Raw genomic sequence first — 27,996 nt, 5'->3', positions numbered from 1 at the left:
TGTATATATGTGTATATATATGTATATATATATATATATATGTATGTGTATATATGTGTATATATATGTATATATATATATATATGTATGTATGTGTATATATGTGTATATATATGTATATATATATATATATGTATGTGTATATATGTGTATATATATGTATATATATATATATATATATATGTATGTGTATATATGTGTATATATATGTATATATATATATATATATGTATGTGTATATATGTGTATATATATGTATATATATATATGTGTATGTATATATATGTGTATATATATGTATATATATATATATATGTATGTATGTGTATATATGTGTATATATATGTATATATATATATATATATGTATGTGTATATATGTGTATATATATGTATATATATATATATATATATATATATATATATATATATATATATATATATATATATATATGTATGTATGTGTCTATATATGTATATATATATATATATGTATGTATGTGTATAGCGCCACGCAAAGGTGGAGATCTATGAAAAACTGATTTGGCATTAAAATGTGTGGACCCTCAAGCCAACTCTGAACCATCCGTATGGGAAATTGGCGACACAGATGGTGCCCTGGGTGGGGGACTGAAGCATGATAATGCCGTAATATCTCCCAGACATTTTTTTGTCTCTTAATTTTTAACCAACTTTTGAAATCGCAGTGTCATATATGCTGTCCCTCACACAAATTAAATATAGGTTCATAAGGTCAATCCACAAATCAATATTTAAATGTAGTACATTTCTATTAACATTTAAAAACAGCCAAACCACACTTGTATAATGATGTGCGATGGATGCAAGGGACTTTGTAAATGGGAGACTTAGGAGGAAATTCGTGTTTAGTTTCCTGTCACAGGATGATCAGTGATTTATCAGAATAAAACATCTTCAAAAGAGGCAAAAAAAATGGAAAATGTTTCATGTCACAGTCAGTTCATCAATTAATTAATCCAAGGAAAATTAGGAAACCTCTAAACGTAATGATCTGATGTTGCCAAAACGTGACCTTTTTTGCCCACATTAAAACTTATGGATAGGTTTTCTGCTTTCCCATTTTTTGAAATCAATTACAGCTGTTAACAACTCTGTGGTTCCTGTCACCTCTTACCAGCACAAATCCCCCCGCAGGTGTTAAAAGTAATTAGCAAATATAGATTATCTGCCTAAAGTGGCTTTTAGGTACAAAATCATTCTGTCAGTGTATCCATACATCTGTGTTATCAGTCAGAGATAATCCCAGTACTGCCTGGATCTTTATTTTATGCCATTAGTTTATCGTCTGAAATTTGCTAAATTGTTTATAGGCATACACATCTTGTTGTTTATATATACCTCTGAGATAAAAAATGTTAAGTAAAATTCACTGTGTCTTTATACACTGGAAAAACGATCTAGAGATAAGCAAAAATTTCTTAAATTGAGTGTATTTACCCTTAATTTGAGTAGGTAAAATAGGTAGTTTGCCAATGGAATGAGTATTTTTACTCCTTAAATAAGATAATTAAATAATATGCACTTAAAATAAGACAATGCAATTGTTTTTTCTTATTTCAAATATAAATTGTCTTGTTCCATTGGCAAAATGTCTCTTTTATCTCCTCAATCCAGGAATAAATGCACTTGTTTTAAGAAAAAAATACTTATCTAGATTTCAATTTTTTCCACTTCATTCACTAAATAGACCCCATTTTGATAAATTTAAGTAATTTAGAGAGGGGAAAATTTAGTTTTGACTTAATTTTTGATGCGATTCGTATTCACAATAAGGTATTTTATATTATCCTGAGCAGAGTAATCATTCCTTTAACTACACATTGCTGACATTTGTCCTGTTTGTTTTCCTTCCTCAGAAGCATGTGTCTGACTGGAAACCAGAACTGAAACTTCCCCCTAGGAGCGAGTATGTCATTCTGAACGGCCTTGATTGGAATACAGATTACGAGGTCCATGTGGTAGCAGAGAATCAACGGGGCCGATCCGAGCCATCCATCACTTCCTTCAGAACAGCCACAGAACCCACCGCCATCCCAGGTACTACTTCCATCATCCTTCCTCAAGCCTTCTCACACATTATCATCAGTGCATACAGGCTTCCACCGTGACCAAAGAACCTCTGCTATCAAAGCTGCAAATTTTTGTTCATGATCTGACCTGAATAATCCATCCATACATGATTTCTGATCAGTGGGAATTTATTCATAAGACCGAGACAAAGTAGTGCATATTTGTGACATGAAAGATAACACATGGCTCTCACATTTTTCTGAAAATGCAAAATATTTTAGAGTTTGCATTTTGTTCAAATCCTTTTACTTTACACTGCAAAAACGATCTAGAAATAAGTAAAAATTTCTTAAATTAAGTGTATTCACCCTTAATTTGAGTAGGTAAATGAGATAGTTTGCCAATGGAATGAGTAATTTTACTCTTAAAATAAGATAATTAGATAATATGCACTTGAAATAAGACAATGCAATTGTGTTTTCTTATTTTAAGTGTAAATTCTCTTGTTCCATTGGCAAAATGTCTCTTTTACCTCCTCAATTCAAGAACAAATGCACTTATTTTAATAAAATAATGACTTAGCTAGATTTAAACCACTAAAATCCAGGGCAAACTTTAAGGGAGAAGGTAGTTGAACAAAGAGGGAACCAGACATGGTGACGAGAAAATTATGTATAATACATGTGTGGAGGAAAAGGAAAGTATTAAGTGCAGATAAGAGCAATTGTATAAAAGTAAAGAGTAGCTGAGGTGGCTGAAAGGTTGCTGAGATAGAAAGACAACAGAGGAAATTGATAGAAAACCATAGCAAACAGGGAGAAAATCCTATCCTATCCTTTAAGATTCACAACACGCAAAAGTATGACATAAGAAACAAAACACAAAGAAACTGACTAAGCCAACAGGCAGTACCTGCCTCTAGTCAAAGGTTCTTGTAAAGTTGTTGTAATAGAGAACGCTGCAGCAGATCCCACAGCAGACACAGTATACATTGACTATATAAAGTAAATCAGATTGTTCAACTTACATACATTTTGAATTTCTCTTTTGGATATATAAAGACATTTTAAAATAGATTTGACCCGAATTAAACAGAGTCAGAGGAAGGCTGGAATTTTCTAGATCAAAGCATAATATTTAAAAAGGTCCAGTCAAAGTCCAGTGCTAAATGTAGCTGAGGATCTGTGTTAGCTAGTTTTGCAAAAGACAATGGATAAAAAAACGTTAAGTCCAAGATCTTTAAAGGTGGGAGAGACAAATTTTACCCCAAAACCTTGATTAATATGTTAAAATATTAATATTTGGACATTCCTGAGTTAGCTCTGTAATTAAAAAAAAAAATGTATTTAAAAAAAAATTTTTGCCGGGGAACCAAAAACTTAAAATAAATAACTAAAAATTTTTATTTATAATAAATAAATAAAAAGAAATAAATTTGTTTACATTTGTGTGTACAAAATAAAATCTAAGTCTAATTTGTTGACCTCAGTTTGAGGAAAATGTAAGCAACTCATGCTTTTTTTATTACAGTATTTTATACATGTTCTTTCCCCTCACAAAATGCACTACTGTATGCTAGTCTTTCACAAATATCACAAAGATACCTTGAATTTTTTAAATTCTGCAATGACTAAAACAAGTGAAAAAAAAAAAAAGGCATTTATATTTTTTGGATCTCACTTCATTACCGTATGACATGGATGTTTTATCTTAAAGAGCAATCGGACCTCATACATCTTCGCTTTGCAGAGTTGGTCACGGTTAGCCTTTGCTCTGCTGTTGTTTTCACTATAAACCTTTTGACCTTGGGCTGCCTCCCCAACCCACTAAATCTAAGCAGTGCAACAGGTTACATACCTGAAGATTGCACCCTTTTTTTCTTTGTGTTGCCCATTTAAATTATTCATTTTTCATATCTTCCCTTTTTGATTTTCTTAAGAGTAATTAAATCTGAGTTTATTAAGCATGACATCCAGTTAGCTCCTAGAAAAACAAATGAAAATGTTTCTCAATTATAAAATGGATTTCAGGTTAATAAGGATGAAATTATTACATTACCTCACATCTTTTTTACATTACCAACATCATAGGCAAAAAATTAACTGCTTTTAAAGATGTTCAATTATTGTTTGATTAAAATATTATGAATAATTACAGAAATTATAAGTAATAACCTCACGTTTCAAAATGTTTGTTTACATTTATTCCGGCGTTCTGTCAGATGAGCATACCTCGTCAGATTGAAAACAATGATGTCCACAGATGCTGTCCATCCAGGAGCCCTTTTCATAAAACAGGATTTACAAACTCAGACCCGGTTTCTCAACTCTGAATTGATCTAGCCTGAGGTCGAAAACTCCGTTTTCGGTTTTACAAAGGCTGCTGTGTGTTAGTTTATTCCACTCTGAGTAGGTCCACTCAGAGTTCAGTAACCTGACCCCGCCAGATGGATTTGCTCCGTATATCCATCTGGAAACCTTCTGTTGAAGTAATTTTGGGAAGGGGCGAAAATACTGGTTAGCTGATTGGCCTATGTTGGTGATAGACGGGCCAAATAAACCAATCAGATCAACGAAGCATATGACGTACTAACAGAGCAAAGACGAAGAGGAGCCAATTGATAGATCAAACTCTAACCGAAACCAGTCGGGAGAAGAGCAAAAACATCTTTTCCTCTGAGAAAAGCCTCCAGAGCAGTGTTTTGCTCTTCTTTCAGTGAAGAAGTGCTGTTTAATTCCGATAAAACTTGCTCGATAGCCACGCTAATGCTAGTTTCATCAGCTGAAGCCGCCATGTTCTTTAGACTGAATTGTCTCGTTGCGTCACACCTCAACCCGCCTCAAAGCCAACAGATTGGACGTTCGTTTGGTGAACTGCTCCAATTTTTTTGCAACGGAGAGTCTCCAGACTGATTAGCGAGTGAAATCTTGAAAGCTCGCGAGATCAGGATGGTCTCACGAGGCTAGTATGGCAAGCCATTTCGACATATCTCAAAAGCGCTCTCCTATATTGTTCCCTGTGTACATCATTAAATAAGATTCTTCCAGCTCAAAATCACATTCCTAGTTGGAACTATAATAATAGACTTTTTAATGGTCATTGTAAATAGAGTAGATAAAAACTCTAAAGTAGGTAAATAGTAAATAAAACAAGGTTTTAAATGAAGCAGCTGTTATCAGTAAAGATATGCTTATTATCAGCAATAAGAAACCTACTAGAAGGTAGAGGAGGGAAAGCCTGAAGTCCTTCTATGGGACTGGTGCACTTTGTGCAGTTGTTGTCTAGAATGCTGTTATCATCCACTACAATGTGCTCTCATCAAGCTGTGGATGGATGTGATGGGCTGTGAGGTGAAACAGTAGCGTCATATAGATAACTTTCTGAATATGGAAGTATTGTATTACAGACTGTGTGGCCCAGTTAGGTGGGGATGCAGCCCTTACAGGCTTATTTTGCATGGTGCCTCCTCCAGTTTAGATCAACATTTGCTGTTTTTAAATGAAATACCTAAAAGGCAATCGCTGGCTGTGCATGGCAAAATAAAAATAAAAATGTTATTTTCCTTTTTTATTATTTGCTTTCTGGGCAACAGCCATAAAGCAGTGGGAGGTTTGGATCTCTTTTAATTCTACCATTGCAGAAGTTAGCCTTTGATTTAATCCAATTCTGTTCCGCCTTTAATGACTGTAACTACTCCCATTTAACTTTGTTTTGTTTCAGTTTATTTTCGTCAGACTAAATGATTTATTTATTTTTTTCTATGCTCTAAGCTACGCTGAACTAGTTTTAGCTAAACAAATAGCTTTGGTCTATTTTTAGATGCAACATCTGCATTAAATCAGACTTTTTCTTTTTCGCTCTCCTGCAGCTGCTTCTGATTAAACGTACTCAAAACAGCTGCGGCTTTATAAACAGACACACAACTTCAGCTTCAAATCCTAATGCAGTGTTACATAGAGTACATTACAGCTAAGACTCCATTTTTTTTATACAGTTTAAACTTTTTTGCCTCAGACATGCACTTATAATAGAGGTTTCCTGGTTTTAATCGACTGTTGGAAATTGAAATGTTATCACCTGTACAAATGCATGTCAATGCATCCTAGTTCACATTAAAATATTCAACTTTTTTATGACATAGATTCATTATTTGTAGAAGTGATAACTAATTATCTTCATTTGATGATTCAAGCTTTTAGCTAATGAAAGCATAGAATTTAGTTTGGCAGCATTATGAAAATGTGTTATGGCCGACAAAACAATGGAAAACAATGCTGACTTCACTGTTTACCAGCAGATAGTCATCCTAAGAAGTGTAAGTGTCTAAAAGGTATTTCAAAGAAGTTGGATGTTCAGGGAGTCTTTTATCAGTACATAGTCCTGAAAAGTTTTGTGGAAGGAAAACATTGTTAAAGGTATGAAAGAGGATTTTTCTCAGAAATTAAGTGTCCAGATTAATCTAAAATGACTTAATTGATGGATGGAATTCTTGCATCCATCTATTTAGTTGATGAAAAAAAAATATCATAAACTCGGGCCATGCTGGCGCCACTTTGCCTATTGTCCAAAGCGAATTGGCTACTTGTTTGTCAGTCAAACATCTTGCGTACATGCCCCCGCTGCGTTATTTACCTAGGCTCCAAGCGTAACTCATACGCTGTTTGGCTAGCGGTCCAACATTAGGTCGAAGCACGAAGAACTCCTATGCTTGTTTGGTGCTGCAATTTTTTTTTTTAGCTATTTGTTCACTTTTGTGTAAACTCGAGCATCAATGGCCGAAAAGAATCCTGACAAACCTAACTGGAAAACAAAGCCTTTTTTCAAAGTAGCTTTAAAGTAGAGACAAAGTGGGAGAGAACAGAGCCGGATGAGTCTGTGTTTAGGAGAAAGAGGGTCTGAAAACGGATATTCTGGTCGCAAAACTTTTTTTTTTTTTTTCTCAGTGTCCTGTCTGGCAATATGGCAATAAGAATAATTGTCTTGATGCCAAAAAGAGCCCAACAGATTTTACTTTCACAAGTGTAGCAGTACGGCAATTGCCATATTGCTCCACTTGTTTCATGCATATAAATTGCTTTATTATAATTATGCAGGGAGTTTTACAGTTTATATGGACACTGCAATGTAAATAGAGCAGAAAAACAGAAGAAGAAAAAGGAAAAAAGAAAAAAAAAAGAGAAAAGATGAAAGAAAGAGGAGATAGAAAGGAGACAATGACAAAACATTTTCAGTCGGATATATGAAAATGGATATTCTGGTCGCAAAACTTTTGCTGGCCAGGTAAATTACCTTTAATTCTGCAGCAAGTACTGTATTTAATGACGTCGGCAGAGACTTCTTCTTATATAGATTTCCTGCTGACTAGGTGCATCCTGGCACTTTGCTGCCTCTTTAGGTGAAATACAAAATTACGTATAAATTACATAGTCGTTTCCAGCGTAGAGGACTTTTGCAAAGGGGAGGGCACTGACGCATGCGCACTATTTAAAAATACACAAACAGCAGGTGGACACCACATAATCTTTTCATGCCTTAAAGGAAAAAGCTAACAGTTATGACTACCGTCCATGCACTCAATATAGACTCTGTAGGGCTTACTGCTTTAATACAGATGGCATGTAAGAAGCCCACATTGTAATCATATCTTTCATGTCTATTATAAACTTTTTTACACAATGAAAGGTAGAATTTACTTCTAAATAGCTCTGATATGTGACTTTGGACCTGATAGACCACCAATACCTGCAGCTGGCAGCTCCTTCAGTCATAACTGACTGTGTCACATACAGTAGGGATTAAAGATATCTAGATTTGGCCCATCTGCCCCATGCTTGTGCTTTTCCCTTATTGCCTCTGCATGTTATTTTACCAAAGTTTTTCCTTTTCTTTACAACTTTCCATTGAAATGTAAAACACCAACCCGTGATTCTTTTTTTGTAACTGAATTGTAGAAAAACTAACTTTAAAAATGTCATACTTCATTGACATGTAACTTTCTGAGCGCCCCATCTTTACTTTGACAAGTCTGTGAAAAATACTGACAGTCATCCAAATCTCCTGAGCCAAGGTTGAATGTGAAGTAAAAGACAGTTGCTAAGGATCTGTATAATACAGTAATATATATATATATATATTTTTTTTTTCTGTCCATTTTGTGTGTGTAGATTCAATTTTTAATGTGATGACATAATTTCTTTGAATTTCACTCTTGAGCCTATTGAGCTATTTATAATAAACCTTGCAGCATGACCTTATTCAATAAATGGCCATTCCCTCTCTGCTGAAAGAAAATAGGACAGGGGTAGCTTCCAGTTAAAGATAAAATGTTTCTTTTGAATCTATGTATCTGAAATATAAAGAAAAAAAAGAACCCTGAATCACAAACAATGAAGATCCATACATAGCATTTCAATCTCTTTGGAAAAAGTCCTTCAGACTTTTGTTTAAAAGCTAAGCAAGTGAAACGAGAACATAAGATCAACGTATCTTAGGAAAAAAATAAATTTTTCATAAATGTTTTGCTTAAGAATTTGTCTACTTTCTGTATTCGGATATTTACAACTGCAGATTAAATACCTACTAAAGCATCTTTCAAATACTTGTTTGATATAGAATATATTATATCAAAGCATATTAATAAAATGAAAATATGAACAAAACACATTTTTCTGGAGAGTCGGCGCCAACTTTCCACCTTAAATCATGACAGAAACAACTCTTTTTTTTTTGGATGACAACATTAAACTTTTCTTTCTTGCTTTTCATCTGTAGAATAGTTCAAAGACACTAAATATAAATATTAGGCCCTTGATCCTAAGTTTCCTCTCATAGCTTTAGTCAGGAAATGTCTCGGTAAAAACTGAATATATCAGGAGGAGGTAAAAATTTACTTCATTTCTTTAAGTCGTTACTTACGAGTAATTTAATAACCAAATTCCAATTGATTTGTTTTCTACTTTAAGGTTTTTATATGATTTTATATACAGTACAGCAGCTATGCCTGATTTCAAACCTTTACAAAAGATTGCTGCCTGAAATGCCTTCCTTACTGCTGCCATCCCCCATGACCTTCCTTTCTAAGACCTTCCATCCATTTCTTCCATAAAATATAATTTCCTGTGCTACTAACATACTATGGCTTTTTTTGTATTTTTATTTTTGATTCTCTGACGTAGAGTTTTCTTTTATGTTCCTCTGTTTGAGATAGCTTTATAGACTTGAATTTCTGGATTTCTGACCTATTTTTCAATCTCTTTGTCCCTTTTTCCTCCTGCTTCCCTTTTCTCTGTGTCTTCTCCTTGTCTTCATGTTTGATCTCCTGGGCACCTATGGACCATGACATTACCATAAACACAATTTTCTTTCTTTTTTCTTCTATTTTGTTATTTTCTGTCTTTATGTCATACTTGCTGACTATCATTTAAAAAAATATTGTAAAAACTGCCTATATGTCTGTATTTTTGGTCAATAATTTCAGCTACCCTGGGCTGCCAGTGCATGTCTTACAGTCTGGCAACTCTTCTACTGTCAGTGCTGACTTTGCTCTTGCTCTCATAAACTGATTTTGTTCGAGGAGAAAGAGGAGAATCTGGACCTTTTGAAATCTATGGGTTCAGACTCCTTTGCTTTCTATGCCTTCTGACCTTTGTGCAGCCACACACAAGCTTGGAAACAAAACAAAAAAAGTGAAGACCGTTGGTTTCATTACAGGGTGCCCAGTACTTGCATACTTCAAATTTGGGATTTGGGGTTAGATTGCCTTTTTCATCTGTTTTCATGTTGTACAGTGTTGTGAAAAACATTGTGGCCTCTTAAATTTATATTCCTTTTTGCTTTTATGTAACATTTAAATGTTTCAGATCATCAATACTTTTTTTCTAATGTTTAAAAGTAATTGCCTTCATTGGTAAATTATGGCTAATGATAAATATACCACATTTTTGGACAGCTGCTCATTCCCAGCCCTGATTATTGCCAGACCTGTAGGTTCAACAAATCAATAAATTACAATGTGGCTGACGAAGCAAAGAAGGCCAAACATCAATGACCCCTCTAGGAGGTTACAGATAAACCAAGAACAACATCTAAAGCTTTTTAGGCATTGACTCAACAACAACAACAAAACAAAAAAAAGCTGGACAAAAATGCTTCTATAGGTGAATTCAAGGCCAAAACCATACATTTACTAAAAAAAATATCAAGTTTTTTGTGGACAACACCAACATGGTAAGATACATACAATGTGATAATTCTGCCATAATGTAAGGAAAATTAAATGGAGCAAAATATAATCAACTTTTTTACAGTGTTAAAATTCAAACAGATTACCTGGGGTTTAAAAAGTTTTAACAAAAAAGTTTTGCATAAAAGAGGCATTGCTGAGGTAGAGGGGCAAAGTGTTCCACCGTTTAGCAGCTGCTACACTACGTAAAATCAGAATTAGTCTTGTGTTTAAGCCTAGTTTTGGGAGCAATTACTGGTCAAATGATCTAAGTGGGTAGGTTTGGGTAGGTTTTTTAAGAATGCAGCAACTCACAAAGGTAGGGTGATGTTAGGCGATTTAAAGCTTTGAAGGCAAGTAATGAACTTTAAGATGGATCCTGATCCGTATAGGCAGATTTGAAAGTGGAGGTGTGATTTTTTTTTATTTTTTTTTTTTGTCTGAAAAAATGAATCACCTTAATCTTAAATCTAAAGGACCTGGTACTGGGCCCAGAGGGCAAAACCCACTTTTAACCTTTTTTAAAAATTGGTCAGACCTGTTATTGGTCATTGGTCAATTGGTCATATTTTTTTAGTCTTTTTACGTTTTAAATACTCTCAGTGGTTTTATAGCACTTTAGCCAGAGGAGATGCAACTTAAGGCTCTAACATACAGGTGCTGGTCATAAAATTAGAATATCATGAAAAAGTAGATTGATTTCAGTAATTCCATTTAAAAAGTGAAACTTGTATATTATATTCATACATTACATACAAACTCATATATTTCAGATGTTTATTTTGTTTAATTTTGATGATTACAAATGACAACAAATGAAAATCTCAAATTCATCATATCAGAAAATTAGAATATTGTGAAAAGGTTCAAAATTGATGGCCCCTGGTGCCACACTCTAATCAGCTAATTAACTCAAACCACCTGCAAAAGCCTTTAAATGGTCTTTCAGTCTAGTTCTATAGGCTACACAATCATGGGGAAGACTGCTGACTTGACAGTTGTCCAAAAGACGACCATCGACACCTTGCACAAGGAGGGCAAGACACAAAAGGTCATCGCTAAAGAGGCTGGCTGTTCACAGAGCTCAGTGTCCAAGCACATTAATAGAGAGGCGAAGGGAAGGAAAAGATGTGGTCGAAAAAAGTGTACAAGCAAGAGAGATAACCTGCTGGTGAGTGGTCCAAAGTCATGTTCTCTGATGAAAGTAAATTTTGCATTTCCTTTGGAAATCAAGGTCCCAGAGTCTGGAGGAAAAGAAGAGAGGCACTTCATCCACGTTGCTTGAAGTCCAGTGTAAAGTTTCCACAGTCAGTGATGGTTTGGGGTGCCATGTCATCTGCTGGTGTTTGTCCATTGTGTTTTCTGAGGTCCAGGGTCAACGCAGCCACATACCAGGAAGTTTTAGAGCACTTCATGCTTCCTGCAGCTGACCAACTTTTTGGAGATGCAGATTTCATTTTCCAACAGGACTTGGCACCTGCACACAGTGCCAAAGCTACCAGTACCTGGTTGAAGGACCATGGTATCCCTGTTCTTAATTGGCCAGCAAACTCTCCTGACCTTTTCCCCATAGAAAATCTATGGGGTATTGTGAAGAAGAAGATGCAATACACCAGACCCAACAATTCAGAAGAGCTAAAAGCCACTATTAGAGCAACCTGGGCTATCATAACACCTGAGCAGTGCCACAGACTGATCGACTCCATGCCACGCCGCATTGCTGCAGTAATACAGGCCAAAGGAGGCCCAACTAAATACTGAGTGCTGTACATGCTTATACTTTTCATGTTCATACTTTTCAGTTGGCCAACATTTCTATAAATCCTTTGTTTTTATTGGTCTTCAGTAATATTCTAATTTTCTGATATGATGAATTTGAGATTTTCATTTGTTGTCATTTGTAATCATCAAAATTAAACAAAATAAACATCTGAAATATATGAGTTTGTATGTAATGTATGAATATAATATACAAGTTTCACTTTTTAAATGGAATTACTGAAATCAATCTACTTTTTCATGATATTCTAATTTTATGACCAGCACCTGTATATTGTCATAAACAGGACAGATGGACCCAGTATTCAAGGTGAGATAGCCAGTAGGAAAGTTCAAAACGTTTATTAAAATAAAAACATAAACGGACGGAACAGAAGTGAAGCCGCCGAGGATCTGCGGCTCGCGGTGACTGCAGGAGGGGGCGGGGCACCGCCCAATCGCATTTTGGTTGAGGGATAAACACAGGTAAGTGACCGCGATCATCTGACAGGAGATGATTATAAGAGTGAGTCACTTACCTGTTTTAACAGTTCAGCCCAATCCCTGAAAGGGGCGCAATCCAGCCGCTGGGCTGCAAACTGACTAAGCGTGCGTCACCCAGAGTGTCACCGGTGCTGCAGCCCCAGAGGATTGGCAGGAAGCCAATCAGAGTCAGGGGAAGACAGATCAGACAGAAAAAGACAGATCAGACAGGAAAAGACAGATCAGACAGGATCCAGGCTTCCAGGAATCCCAAGAGCTCTGCGGCAGGTTCCAAGTCCGACGGAGTCCAGAAGCATGACAAGGCAGACACGTACAGAAGCTGACAGGCTCAGATGAAGACTGGCAGGCTCAGTGGTTGAGGGTAACAGAGACAAGACGTTGAACCAGAACGTGATGGTTCTGGTCTCCTCTGATCCTCCCCGCATTCCGAGCCAAAACCCTGAGAACTCCGCAGGGAAGAAACGGTGCATGATCAGGAGACGGGACAGACACAAAAGCCTCTTTCCACTGGCCGCCAGGATCCAGGACATAAACCGTGGAATAAACTGAACAAAACTGAACAGACAGTAACAGAAAACAAATAATGATCTGGCCCCGATCGCTCAGGCTGAACCCAATACAAGGCAAAGGAAACAGGTGAATGAAAAAAATGATAATAACAGCAGGGAGGGAAACGGCAGGTGAATATATGGTTAAAAAATGCCAGTGAGTTTTTGGCTAATGTACTTATAAAATAGAAAGACATACTATTTAAACAGACCACGTCTTTTTTTGGACATTATTAGATGTGGTAATTTCCATGGGGAAAGAGAGTTATAAAAATACCAATCACTTTTGTAGCCTTTGTCCATTGAACACTGTTAGCCCTTTTAAATCGCTCTGAAAAAGGTTGATGATACACTGTCTAAAGGTAATGTACAGTATAGGCAGACTGAGTCCTACAATGAAAATCAGCACTTGTAATTGGCCAGATTCAATTATATAAGGTCAAAAGCAAACTAAAACACCTTGTGGATCAAATATGATTCAACTGGTTATGGCCTAATTTTCTGCAGTAATAGGAAAGAAGTAAAATAATAGAATCTGAGGAGTTTTATATGTTTTTGTAAGGATTTTCAGGGTGTGCTTTACTGTCAACTTAAAAAAAATATGCAAATGTTTTTGTTTTTCCTTTGTTTTCAGTTCATTTATAGTGATTCCACAAAAAATATGATTTTACATCATAAATTTATAATGGTACCAAAAGGCTGCAATTGACCGAATAGTTGTGGAGTTTCTTGATATATTTGTTTACTTTCGGAAGTGGGATTAATGTCTCTTTTTGATTAACTGATTATAAAAAATTCAATTGATATATTCATGAATTACAAAACAATTAATATCTGCAGCTCTGAAATCATAGTTGCACATGATCTGAAGCAATTAAATGTGACTAATAAGCAAAAAGGGAAGTCTAAATCTTTTTTTTTTTCCACACAACTGTATATGAATATATTTGGGAAAGTGGTTTTCTGAATGTTTGTGTTACCAGTTGAGGTTGGCATTAAAGCAATGCAGTACTGTTGCTTTGTCTTATAATTGAACACTAACACATTCATAATGCCTTAATGCGATTTTAATAGGGGTGCGTTGTTCATAAAACTTCCTTCTACTGCTAAACAACTTGTTGTCTGAACAGAAAACAGAAAGTATAGTTTCCTTAGTTTTTTTTTTTTTTTTTTTGCCTGTCTGGCAAAGACCTCATTCCACAGATATGCCACAATGAAATAAAGGCATGAGCACAGCATGAAAGCTGGCAAAAGGCATGATCCTCTACTCCAGAATATGCAATGAAGCTGCTTCATTTCCCCTCTCTCCACCGCCTCTCCTAGTCGAGCATTATGAATGTGTTAAACTGGAAACAAGCGCAAATCCTGTCCCTAATTCTTTTTGGGCTCCAACTGGAAAGACAGTGTAAAGGTAACTTTGGTTTTAGTCAAACAAATCTTTTTTTATTTTCTTTGCTTTTTCACGTGATATTATGCTCATTTACAAAAATACACTTATTTGACCGCCTTGTTATGAAAAGATGGAGTGTTATGAAGGAAGAAAAAAAAAAGATGATCATGTTTTGGGACAAAGTGTACATAGTCTTTTCAAACTAAAGAAGTACCAGAAATCTGCTGTTATTTTGACAGTTCATGGTCTCTTTTTACCTAAAATCCACAAACTGTCTGAAAACATAAATGCAACAACTGTCTAATGCTAAGAAAACCATTTCAAGAATGTGAAATTATTTTATTCTTTGAGACATTTTTGTAAGTGTATATCAGTGTGTTTCCATGTAACCATTGTAGGTTTGAAATAAATTCTTTGTTTTTGTTTCAAGATAGCCATGGCTTCTCTTGGCTTTAGTGGCTGAACCAGCTGAGGTCACTGAATCCTGTTTTGAGCGGCTCTTTGTGAAATATATTTTAGTCCCTTTTTATTTATATGCGCTGTAACGTAAATAGAATCTGCACAGCGTTTCATCACACCTTGAGAAAATATGAGCCTGGACATTCACTTTATTTGGATTAGAATAGAATAGAAAATCCATTTATTGTCCCACAATAGGGAAATTGTTGTGTTAAAGCAACGAAAGGTCAAGCAGAATTTGTACAAACAATGTGGACCAATGTGAAAAATAACAGAATAAGTGACACAGTTAAGAAAATAAACAAATAAAGTACTGACAGTGTTTTTACAATGCAAATACTGTGCATTTGGAGAATAAATAATCAAAGCTGTGGACATTTTTACAGTAATGGATACCAGCAACAGCAGAGATATGCAAAAAATGACAGCTGCATGTTATTTAACTGCAAGACAGAAACTGTGTAAAATCAGCATAAATGGATAACCTAAATAAATAAGAATATCAATAGTAATTCAAATCAATACAATAGGATGTTAGGTTTGAAGTCATTAGTCACAGTCATGTTTCAGACTTTTATCTCTACTAATTTGCTGATTGTTGTTTGCACCTGAGTATGGAGGACCAACTCTGCCATATTTAAAAATAAATACATTTATTTTTTTGTCCTTTATATATATTTTTTTACATTTCTGCCTTCCCTTTTTACATTTCTGTCTGCCCTTTTAAAATTTCTGCCTGCCCTCATTTCTGCCTTCCCTTTTTACATTTCTGCCTTCCCTTTTTACATTTCCGTCTAACATTTTTACATTTCTGCCTTGCCTTTTTACATTTCCGTCTGCCCTTTTTACATTTCTGCCTTGCCTTTTTACATTTCCGTCTGCCCTTTTTACATTTCTGCCTTGCCTTTTTACATTTCTGCCTTCCTTTATTACATTTCCGTCTGCCCTTTTTACATTTCTGCCTTCCCTTTTTACATTTCCGTCTGCCCTTTTTACATTTCTGCCTTCCCTTTTTACATTTCTGCCTTCCCTTATTACATTTCCGTCTTCCCTTTTTACATTTCTGCCTTCCCTTTTTACATTTCCGCCTCCCCTTTTTACACTTCTGCCTTCCCTTTTTACATTTCCCCCTGCCCTTTTTACATTTCCGCCTGCCCTTTTTACATTGCTGCCTTCCCTTTTTACATTTCCGTCTACCATTTTTACATTTCTGCCTTGCCTTTTTACATTTCCGTCTGCCCTTTTTACATTTTTGCCTTGCCTTTTTACATTTCCGTCTGCCCTTTTTACATTTCTCCCTTGCCTTTTTACATTTCCGTCTGCCCTTTTTACATTTCTGCCTTCCCTTTTTACATTTCTGCCTTCCCTTTTTACATTTCCGTCTGCCCTTTTTACATTTCTGCCTTCCCTTTTTACATTTCTGCCTTCCCTTATTACATTTCAGTCTTCCCTTTTTACATTTCTGCCTTCCCTTTTTACATTTCCGCCTCCCCTTTTTACATTTCCCCTGCCCTTTTTACATTTCCGCCTGCCCTTTTTACATTGCTGCCTGCCCTTTTTACATTGCTGCTGCCCTCATTTCTGCCTTCCCTTTTTACATTTCTGCCTTCCCTTTTTACATTTCTGCCTTCCCGTTTTACATTTCCGTCTGCCCTTTTTACATTTCTGCCTTCCCTTTTTACATTTCTGCCTTCCCTTATTACATTTCCGTCTTCCCTTTTTACATTTCCGCCTCCCCTTTTTACATTTCTGCCTTCCCTTTTTACATTTCCCCCTGCCCTTTTTACATTTCCCCCTGCCCTTTTTACATTTCCGCCTGCCCTTTTTACATTGCTGCCTACCCTCATTTCTGCCTTCCCTTTTTGCATTTCTAGCTTCAAGGACAAAAAAAAAAGAAGCTAATGAAAAGAGTTATATATATTTATGTCTCACTGTATAATTTAATTTCTTCTTACATTTATTTGTGAATTGTATTTTTGTTGGTAATTAATTGTATGCTTGTATATTTATTGAGCATTTATTTATTTCTGTATTGAATTTTAAATATGGCATAGTTGGTCCTCCATACCTGCGAAAAATTGCAAGTTTTTAAGATTATTTGAATAATACACAAGACAAATAAGAATTGTTTTGGCTTGCACGATTAAAAACAAGACTGATGACTTGACAGTTGTTCAGCAGACGGTCAATTAGATCCTCCATAAGAAAAAAACAAAACAAAACCCTGAAGGTCACTGCTTCTTCTAGGCAGATTGATGGCGGGTTGAGAGATAGCTGCAGCCTTGAAAGGACTGGGAGGGTGGGGGTGGGGGGGCAAAGCTTTGGGAGGAATTTTATGTGAGATTAAAAAGGTGTGAACTGCAGCTGGAGTCGGTGCAAAAAGAGTCGCCACACATAACGAAGGACATGGAACACAATGGTCACATTTTACATTTCAATACAAGTTCTTTTAAAGGTGCTGCTTTCTTTTTCACTTGGCTGCTGCCCACACTGCCTTCATTGCTGATACCTGCTGTAATGACCATAATATCACTGGCAAGAGACAGCAGAACCTGTTATGCAGACAGCTGAAGGTCACTATGACATCAACCCGCGCTTCTTGAGCACTTTAGCTGAATTTTTTTGCTTTGATTTTTATTAAGGAGGATTTCATTTGATTATGAGCAGCTAGGATTTACCTGAACAGTCAAATGGTTTGCAGTTGGTCCAACCTCTTCATTTTGAGATGACTGACATTCTGATGTAAAATAAAATGCACTAGAAATACACAAAACAGCACATAACCCAGGGTCCTGATTTGCATCATCATCATGCAGGATGGGTGCAAACTCCCCAATGACTGCACATGCATAAAAGTAATAAAAAAACCTATTCAGGACACAGCTGAAAGAAGTTATATTTAATCATTCCCTTTCTATGTCACCCTGGGAATTTGCCTAGATGGCCCATATCAGAAACAGCAGCTCACAATTTCTTCCCCTCCCCTCGACTCTTGGTATTTACAATGTTACTCTGTTAAACTAAATATTAAAGAAACATACAGTACCAGCCATCCAAAATGACCCTTCCCAGTCAAACGCCACACGAATGTTAGCCCATTCCCTGCAACTCCCAGCAAAATCCCCTCCAACTTCCAGCCACTGGAGTGACCCCGTTCTGCATATTTTTTTACTCTTAGTATGATGTTTCACTTTAGATTTTAATGTAAAAAATCATGACAGAAAAAAAAAATTTGTACAAATATCAATGTTTAAAATGGAATTGTAGGGGACCTGCCAAGGGCCCATCAAGGAAAGTGGGGACATTTTTAATGGCTGCCACTGTACAAACCAAGAGAGGTCGATAAAAGGCCCTGTGTTGAACTTAAAGAGTTATGCTTTTTCAGGCATCTGTTATTTTATTTTATTTTTTTCCTGGAATGGCCATCTTATTACTGAGAAAGTCTAGAAGTAAATGGAGGAGATGTTAGAAGTACCCTTTTAATAGTTCTGACCAGTAAATGTTGCTTCAAAAAGGCTCTCAGATCCAAGGTTACCCAAAGGTCTGCACAGTACGGATCTATTTTATACTGTGCTATTAAAGAGCAGCAGGATGATAAAAGATCAAGAGGCATAAAAATATTAGAATCCCAATAATGTGTACAGAGAAATAATTAGAAAGCCTTTAGGAGACTTTTTATGGGTGTTGTGCTGCTTATTCTGGAGCTGATATTATTCGACAAAAGGTGCAATTATGCTTAAAAAATCTGACTGTTCCAGTTACCTGTCAGCATTTGCATTGAATTCTTAAAAAAGGTACCATGTGCTTAAATCCCCATTTGACAAATAAGCTCATTTCGAGGACATTATTATTGAAAACAGGCACATTTCAGAGGTTTTTGAGTTTGATTTATAGCTGTTAAAGCACTTAGGGCCGGATCTATCAAAGGTTTGCGTGTATAAAAACGTGAGCTATTTCACTGCGCACGCTAAAAAATTTACAAACTGATCTATCAACAGCGTGCTAAAAGAATTTGGTCTTTAAAACGTGCTAAATAGCGCCTCTTATCCATTTAGTACTTTTTCTGCAATGAATATGCAATATGGGGCGTTTACACGCAAAAGTGCGTCTTGTGGGAGGAGAACATGTAAATATATTAATTTAGCACTCGCAAAGTGATTTATCAAACCTGAAAGCAATTTTGCTAACGGTATCTGACTCTATTTTTAACATGTTTCAAAAGAAGGTGCAAATGGTCTGTATGCGTAATTGCGCACACATGGCAGCGGTTATTGTCGCAAGAAGGAGACATGGAAATGAAGCAAGGAGACGCAGAGAACGCATTTTTTCACTCCGTGTGAATATTTTTGGAATGAACGAGGAAACGATCATCAAAACGTATCGTTTATCCAGCATTGCCATTTTGGAGCTGTTGGAGGAACTCCGAATGGATTTGGAGCCAGCCACAAGGAGGACCCACGCAATACCAGATATCACAAAACTCCTTGCAACATTGCACTTTTTTGCATCTGGGTCATTCCAGCGTACGGTTGCAGCGAGAACTGGGATCTCCCAATCTCGTTTTTTCAGAAGTGCTGTCCGACGGGGTCGGGGTTCTCCCCCTGCGCCTGTGGAGCAACGTGCCAATGCTGCGGGGATCTCATCCACAGTCACAGGCCAATACAAAACACCTGGTTTTTTTTTTGTTTTGTTTTTTACTGCAGCACATACCACCTTAGGGAATAAAGGTTGCCAATTTATATATATATATATATATATATATATATATATATATATATATATATATATATATATATATATATATATATATATATATATATATTTTTTTTTTTTTTTTGTTGGGGGTCACTGTAAGATTTAAAATTCTTAATGCACTAGTTTGTACAGACTACAAACTACTTTGCCGCAAACCACCAAACGCGCAAAACCATCATTTAAGTAGGGCGTCTCCAACAGTTTTGCACCTGCCACCAGTTACGCAATCACTCTTGTTAAATCACCCGCAAACCATGGTTCAGCCCCTCGCGCAAAATTCCAGTTTGCGAGCGCAAATTACTGCACGCAAAATTGGATCTTGATAAATCCGGCCCTTAGTGTGACTGAACATGTAAAATCAGCATATTCAATGACTGGTTATCAAAGCTAGATGAAATCTGAACCTAAGTGTCTTTCCATTAAATACAATATGCGTTATATAACACTGCTCATAGGTTCAACTTTGGCTAAACTATACTGGTGCAGGTCACCGTCATCAGATCATTTGGATAGAAGGATATTGACTTACTATAGATGCTGCTTTTGAACATTAAACCTGTTTTAAAATATATATTTCCATTTAAAAGCAATAAATATGAAATATAAAAATGGCATAAAATATTTCCTTTGGGGATATTTACACTTCTGGTTTAGCAGCAGAATCAAGTTTATTTATTAATTTTTTTTGTCAGAAATTAGATGTATAGAGATATAGATATAGATATAGACAGATTTGTTTGTCATTTTGTTTACACAAGTGCAAAACAAAAAAAATTCATTTGGATCAACTCTGGACAATTTAATCTTTATTAAAAGTGCACTCTTATTATAAACATATGACTGTAAATTTACATTTCTAAATTTTTTTTTATTATTTTTTTTTTTTTATTGTGGCATGATGAGGTAATTTGCTTGAAACAAGCATGAATACATGAAAATATTCATACCCCCCATAGAGAGTAGAAATAATCTCTCAAAACAAAATACAAGGGAATATCGGTTTACAAATACAAGTGTGTGTGGCAAGTACTACTATTACCCTTATTAGCAGAATTAGTTATACAGGCAAAATGGGCAAACTTTTGAAATGTATAAATGAATTTCAAAAGAATCCCCGGCCTGTTGTTAAAATTAGATTTTTGTTTTATCTAACTGTCTCTGGCACTGCTGGTTAACCTAAACAAAATTCTGTCTCTAGGAAAATGAGTTATCACCCCCCCTAGATCTCCTCCTTGTTATTTTAACCCCTGTGATTATCAGAATGTACGGAGTAATGGTAAGGCTGGTCGGTGTAGATGGATCTTTATGCCACTTCTATAATATAATAATAAAGTAAATGGCACAATAGCTGTGTCCATGCTGTCTATATGGAAAGCTGCTCAAATTTTAAAGAATTTATGTAGCTTAAAACATTCCTTAGCTTGTGTTTCCTAGATGTTATTAATTACATTGGTTGATGTTCTGAATGAAATAAGCATATGATGCACAAGTGAATGTACAATAAGCTGGAGTTAATCTCAATACTAAAATTCTCCAAGAGACATTTTTTTTATGATTTTATTAAAATAAAAGACAAAATAGGAAATATGATTCTGGCATCAAATAGCAATCCATGTTTAAAGTTTAAAGTTGCCTGAGCCACTCATGCTGACCGATCCATGACAAGTTTCCAAACATCTTAATCAGAGAAGGAAGCCTGTTCCAAGCATTGCTCTAAACACAGTTGATGCTTCTGGCATTTTAATGGCAGCGCAGCACCACACAGTGGCAGGAGTTCATAAAAAAATATCCAAAAATAAAATACAGAATAATATGGATCAAAAGAGAATATAAACGGACACAGAGTTTTGTCTTTCAGACAACAAATTTTTCTTGATACATTAGAATGTCAGCAGATGCTAATATAATTCAATTAATTCCATTCAAAAGTTGATCTTGTGCATAATTCATTGCACACAGAAAAAAAATCAGTAGGCAATGCAGGTGAAGCGTCTTGCCCAAGGACACAGAAAGCCAGAGCCAGGGCCTTAACCGACAACCCTCCGGTTGCAGGGCAAACTCCTGCATCCGACTCCACTGTCACCCCTGACTATTTCCACTCTGTTATTAGTTAGAGGCTCCTTCTGCATTAATTATTGCATCAATTTCAGCGTAGAATGGCAATCAGTTTGTGGCTCAGTTTGTGTTTTTTTTTTTTTTTTCTTACACCAGATAATCTGTTGTTCTTGTTTCAGCATTGAGTTAAAACAAGAAATGGGACAATTGTAATCGGTATCATGTACAAAAAATACAAAAAAAATTTAAATTGGTCTTTTTATTTGAAATTTTATGATCAATTTCTTCTACATTCCTCTAGATGAGCCAAAATGCAGTAGACTATCAATACGTCTCTCTCTCTGACTGAAATTAATTCTGAAAATGGATCTTTTAATTATATTTCTATAAAAAAATGTGTACCTGTAGCCTGCAACTGCACCGGCTGAAATTCTCATCTATCTTCAAATAACCTGGAGTCACTCCTGAATGCGATGGACAAAAGAAAAGGCTGTAAACCAGCAGAATTATTCTAGTATGAAATCTTCAGGGTTTTTAAGTATAATTTATCTAATTATCATTAATTTGTTTCCCTTTTAACCTGAGTTTTATATGAGTAAGATATTAAATCATTCATCATAAATATTTGTTTTCTTGTTGGCAGCATAAATGTTTAACAGTAGTTTGTCACATAAATGGGCACCAAGTTCCATACAAAATTTGAAACCATAATTTTAATTTATAAGGTTTCATATTTCATCGGATTAAACTATGTTAACTAATCATGGGTATAAATTATTGACCTTTCAGACGTGTCAAAATGTGGGTTTTAAAACTAATATTTATAACGGTTGTCATCTGCAGTCTTCTGGGTAGTTGGCTCAGCCCTGGACCTGCAAAGGCGTGTAAGCAGAGATGGCTCTCCTGATACACATATTTGAGCATTTAAACTCTCAGTACTGAGCCATGCTGCATGACTTACTGCTCCTATAAAAATGCAAATTGATCTATGAGCAGAGGAAAAACATTGGTTGTCTGTAACACCCTGTTGCCATCTGTAAGTACACATAGCAGAAACACGCTTCTAATGTTCTGATCAGCCAAGAGTAGAAACTACCAGTAAGGGATTTTGAAATTGAGATGGCAATAGGATGCTGTTCCTAAGAAAGGGTGCTCTACGAGTAAATGCAAACTGGAAATATGAAGGATAATCTTGTTTTTTTCTTTCAGATTGTTTTAGTTATTTTCAATCTGTCACGACTCTGAACAGAGGACCCAGTATTCGGGCAAGAAAACACAGTGGGATTAATAAATAAGTGTTTATCTGCAGTTCTGCAATAGCAGCGGCTAGGGTGTCTGAGGCAGGAACCTCTGGTTTAAAAATACATTCCATGCCCAGAGAACAAGATAGGATCCAGCCGGTTGGCTGCCAACAAGATGTGGTGGGAGCTGCCCAGAGCACATGTAGGAGTCTGAAGTCAGGTCAGGCAAACAGATCAGAACAGGAACAGGCAGGGCTCAGAGGTCAAGGAGTCCAAAGAAAGTTCAGGCAAACTGTCTAGATGGGAACAAGCAGGCTCAGTGGTTGAGAGGCAGAAGAGGTCAGGATCAGGAAATTAGAAACTAGCCTCGTGAGACCATCCTGATCTCGCGAGCTTTCAAGGTTTCACTCGCAGATCAGTCTGGAGACTCTCCGTCAAAGAAAATTTGGAGCCGTTCACCAAACGAATGTCCAATCAGCGTTGGCTTTGAGGCGGGTTGAGGTGTGACGCAACGAGAAGCGCGACAGTTCAGTCTAAAGAACATGGCGGCTTCAGCCGACGAAACTAGCGTTAGCGTGGCTATCGAGCAAGTTTTATCGGAATTACAGAGTATTTCTTCACTGAAAGAAGAGCAAAACACTGCTCTGGAGGCTTTTCTCAGAGGAAAAGATGTTTTTGCTCTTCTCCCGACTGGTTTTGGCAAGAGTTTGATCTATCATTAGGCTTGTGCCTGGGTTGTGGTTGTGTTTTCGTCGTCGCTCTGTTAGTACGTCATATGCTTCGTTGATCTGATTGCTTTATTTGGCCTGTCTATCACCAACATAGGCCAATCAGCTAACCAGTATTTTCGCCCCTTCCCAAAATTACTTCAACGGAAGGTTTCCAGATGGATACGCGGAGCAAATCCATCTGGCGGAGTCAGGTTAATTAGAAACACCAAGGAACTCTAAAACCCTCTCTCACCACTGGGTTGAGAAAACAAGAAATAATCTTACCTTGATGAATGAGAGCAAGCAGCTTAAATAGAAGCAGGAGCAGGTGGATCAAATGAGCTGTGATTAGAAACCAGGCAGAGTTAGACAGGTGAATGGAATGAGTAATTGAGCCAGTCATCAGTGCCAAGATCATGACATAACATTCCTAGACAGTTACCCAACAAAGAATGGCCAGAGAGAGACAGGGGAAGAGATAAGGCTAAGGTCAGGAATCTAACCAAGAAAGGATATGTGGGGCTCCTGCTCTACTGCTATAACACTCTGAGTTCAGTTTTAAATTATATATACAGTGCTGCAACACAGCCTAAAGGTAAGGTTAAATTGCATTAAAAGCCTATTTAGCTCTGATAAAACAGTCATTGATTTAAATGTTTAATTCTCTAAGTAGTGATTAGGATCTCATTTTTTAAATGTTAAAAGCTTGTATTATTAAAAAGGTTCAGGTGCAGAAATGTTGGTTTCAGTATGAGCAATTTGAATCAATAGGAAATACCTTGAGAGAAATTATGCTAAAATGAAATCTCACTGTTTGAATTTGAGTGTTCTTCAACAGTTGTTTTTCCACAAATTAAATTTGGTTTGCAAATGATGGCATTTCATTCTGGCTGGGTGGCAGATAACAAGAGACCAATTTCACATGAGAATGATCTTCAAAGAAAAATGTGGTTTATTCCTCTTTTATTGCTTAACAGGACCTTTACCGGGATTACAGCACTATTCCTTCCGGCTTATGGTTCTTAGTATACTTATCAGGAGCTTAGATATCAAAGTATTTCTTTCTTAGTGGCTGCAAACAGCAGTTCAGAAAGCAGGTTCCCATTAAGTTCCCAAAAACTTAAAAAAAAAACAAAAAAAAACCCACTTGTCATGTTGGGCTTCAGGTGCCTAACCCACATGCAGAAACACTCGTAGACTGGGAAAAAGTTCAAAGATTTATTGAAGTAAAGCACAATCAATAAACAGATCCAGGGTTTACAGATCCAGGACTGGTCACGAGTGGGTTCACTGGAGAGGGGGACAGAGGAGTTAGTGGATGTCCAGGTAATTTGCAGGATGAAAGTATGCAGGTCTGTACCTGTTCAGGAGTTTGAGCAGAGCGGCAGAGGGGGGGGAAGCGGGAGGGTCCAGAGGCTGTCGGCAGGCTGAGGGCTTGGCGGAGGCAGAGCTTGGTTTGAGTGTTTGCAGATCACCGGTTAGAGTTTCCCTTCCAGATTCTTCAGAGATCGTGCAGGCAGGTCTTAGGCAGGATTGATTCTCCAGGGTTCTTCAGAGATCAGACAGGCAGATTTCCAACAAAGGAAACTTTTCAGGGTTTTCAGGTTTTCAGGCAGGTTCAACCTGGGAAGCAGAGAGGAGAAAACGGATCAGGTTCAGGTTTCAAGGGAGTCAGAGATTCAGACAGGCAGGTTGGCTCAGGCTTGCTAACCATAACTGGCAAACACTCTGGCGTTGGAGAGAAGTCCTCTGCCTCCTTAAGTAGGCCCAAGGCTGACGAGGAGATGAAAGACAGGTGTTGCAGGTGAGCACAAGCCCTCAGGAAGGGATCCTTGGCGCCCTCTGGTAGGCAAGCCTCTGGATCCCAACAGACAGCAGAAGCCCTCAGAAAGGGATCCTCGGCGCCCTCTGGTGGGCAAACCTCCAGATCCCAACACCACTAGATTTTGTTTCCAAGTTTGAAGACATTTTGCTTCCCATACGGGAAGCTTTTTTAAATTAAAAATGTCAGAAATATTGGTGAGTTTGAGCCTTATTTTGGCTTAGAAAACATCCGAACAAACAGGTCAGCCCCTTATGAATGGCCAGTCATTTGGGTTCTTAACAGTTACCATTAAACTTATGCAAAAGCATGATCTTATGTTAAAGGCTCTTTCTAAAAAAGTTTTAATAGAGGCTACTTCTTTTAGGGAAAATGACACAATATTGTCATCCAACCACTAAGAAAGGTGCCTATATATCTTCTAGGGGAGTTTTCCTCTTATTGTCTTCCATGGCACCGTTAGCGACCCATACAGAGCTGTAATATGTCACGCCCAGGGTTTTAAAGTAGGCAAAATAATTTTTTTTAAATAAAAATAGCCATACAGCATTATGCTGTTTAGTAAAAACATATATAATCTGCCAGAGGTACTAACTTGTAACTTCAACTTTCCCTGTAGTTTCCTCCACTCTGTTCCTAAACTCTGGAACTCTTTCACATCAGACATAAATAACATAGATACTCTTCCTCTGCTAAAATCCACACTTAAAACCAGCCTGCTCAACAATGTTTGTTTACCCCTCAATGATCTATATGACCTAGTGCATTTTATCTTGTTGTTCTGTCAATTTTTATTTTGAAATTACCATGAGTATTGCAAAAGACAACCACAGAATAAAGGAAATGTCGTCTTTTTATTATTATCAATAATGATAATACAATTTATTTAAAAGGCACCTTTCTTGACACTCAAAAAAATAAAAACATGTTGGCATAAGCAAAGTCAAAACAGAATAAATACCATTTCAAAAATAAAAAGGCTGTGACAGGGAGATTGATATTAAATAGAATAGGCATTATTAAACAGATTAATTTTGAGACGTGATTTGAAATGGAGAAGAGAATTGTTATTATGATTAGTCATAATTGTACTGCATTCTGTGCTTAGGAGGCATTTTGGATATTGGATAATGTTCTGAATTTCCCAGTCAGAATTCCAACGTAAAAAAACAAAAAATGTCAGTAATAAAAGGATAAGCATTGACTAAAAAAAAAATTAAGTATGACCCATTTGTACAGTATAATAATATACTGCAGATGTTTCTATACAGAGGAAACAATTACTTAAAAATGCATGTTTGTTTTCTTGATTGATTTGTGGTGTTTAGTTTTATTCTGTGTTATGGATTTACTCTCTAGTTTTTCTTTTTATATTTTTTACTTAACAATCATCTGAGGATAGTCATTGTAAATTAGCAAAGGCTTTAATCAGAATCAGACATATTTTAATAATCCCAGAGGGAAATTATTTAAATAATCCCTGAGGGGAATTACTTTAAATCTTAAATTCCATTTCATAAGACTAACACTGAACATAATACTATAAATACTATATAGTAGTACAAGAAAACTAACAAACTGAACTTGACATCTGCAGGTATAAGTTTTTTTATTAAATAGAAAATAAATGAATATTTAGAAAATACAAAGATCTGTCTAATAGGACATTTTTCCACTATCATCCTCTACCTTCCAAAATTAAGGGAAGCATTGCAAGAATGCCAGAGGAGGATGTATATGAGCAGTCCTCTGTGAGTTATGTTGCTTAGTGCACATAGAAAAGAAGTAAGTTGTTGGATTCAGTCCAAACTCAGTTATCAGCAACATCTGGAATCCATGACGGACTTTCACCCAGATTCCAGACTAGCAGAATAATAAGGCCAGCAAGGCTTTTGGTGTTTATTCAACTCTCAAAACTGTATGAAATCTGAGGGTAAGTTCATGTAACTAGCAGCTGTTGAAGATATAAATCATGTTCTTCCACATTTTTTTTTCATATCCTTACCTTTAGTTTCCTCCTCCAGATATATCTTAGCTCCTAGAGCAGGGGTCACCAACCTTTTTAAGGCTGAGGGCCACTTCAATGGTACCAACACGTAGGAAGGGCGACCATTACTGTCCCATGAGCTGCAAGGGTTAGCGTTAGCCTAAACTTTGTTCATTATCAACATATTTTTATTGTTTCTGGTAATTTCTAAGCTTATTTAGACATTGTCATTTTGAAATCTCTATAAATGATTAAAAAGAAGAGCAACAGAATAAAATAAAATTTCAAACTTAGCCCACTGGTGGGTTGTTCTTTATTTAGAAGACTCTGAGGGCCCCCCATGTGGTCCTTGAGGGCACCTTGGTGCCCACGGGCACCGCGTTGGTGACCCCTGTCCTAGAGCATAGACTGTAATACTTCTACAGAACAATTTAAAATTGGTTTACTGATTGATTCCAAAAAAGTTAAAGAACAATCCGCTGCACTTTTTTTCCA

The 27,996-nt window shown here is 36.4% G+C and overlaps 1 protein-coding gene across 1 annotated transcript in view; it reads left to right on the top strand.

Moving 5' to 3' along the window:
* Positions 1-27,996, top strand: part of ncam1a (neural cell adhesion molecule 1a) — a 473,099-nt gene that overhangs the window by 429,862 nt on the left and 15,241 nt on the right. The window contains exon 15 of the mRNA XM_038290373.1: positions 1,898-2,078. Coding sequence (XP_038146301.1) covers positions 1,898-2,078 — 181 coding nt within the window. The remainder of the gene's footprint in view (positions 1-1,897; positions 2,079-27,996) is intronic.

The sequence above is a fragment of the Cyprinodon tularosa genome, unplaced genomic scaffold (assembly GCF_016077235.1).
Source record: "Cyprinodon tularosa strain WSP-4 unplaced genomic scaffold, ASM1607723v1 ctg28, whole genome shotgun sequence".
Lineage (NCBI taxonomy): Eukaryota > Metazoa > Chordata > Actinopteri > Cyprinodontiformes > Cyprinodontidae > Cyprinodon > Cyprinodon tularosa.
Note: the sequence above shows the minus strand (reverse complement) of the source record. Positions and strands in the feature narration are given on the sequence as shown.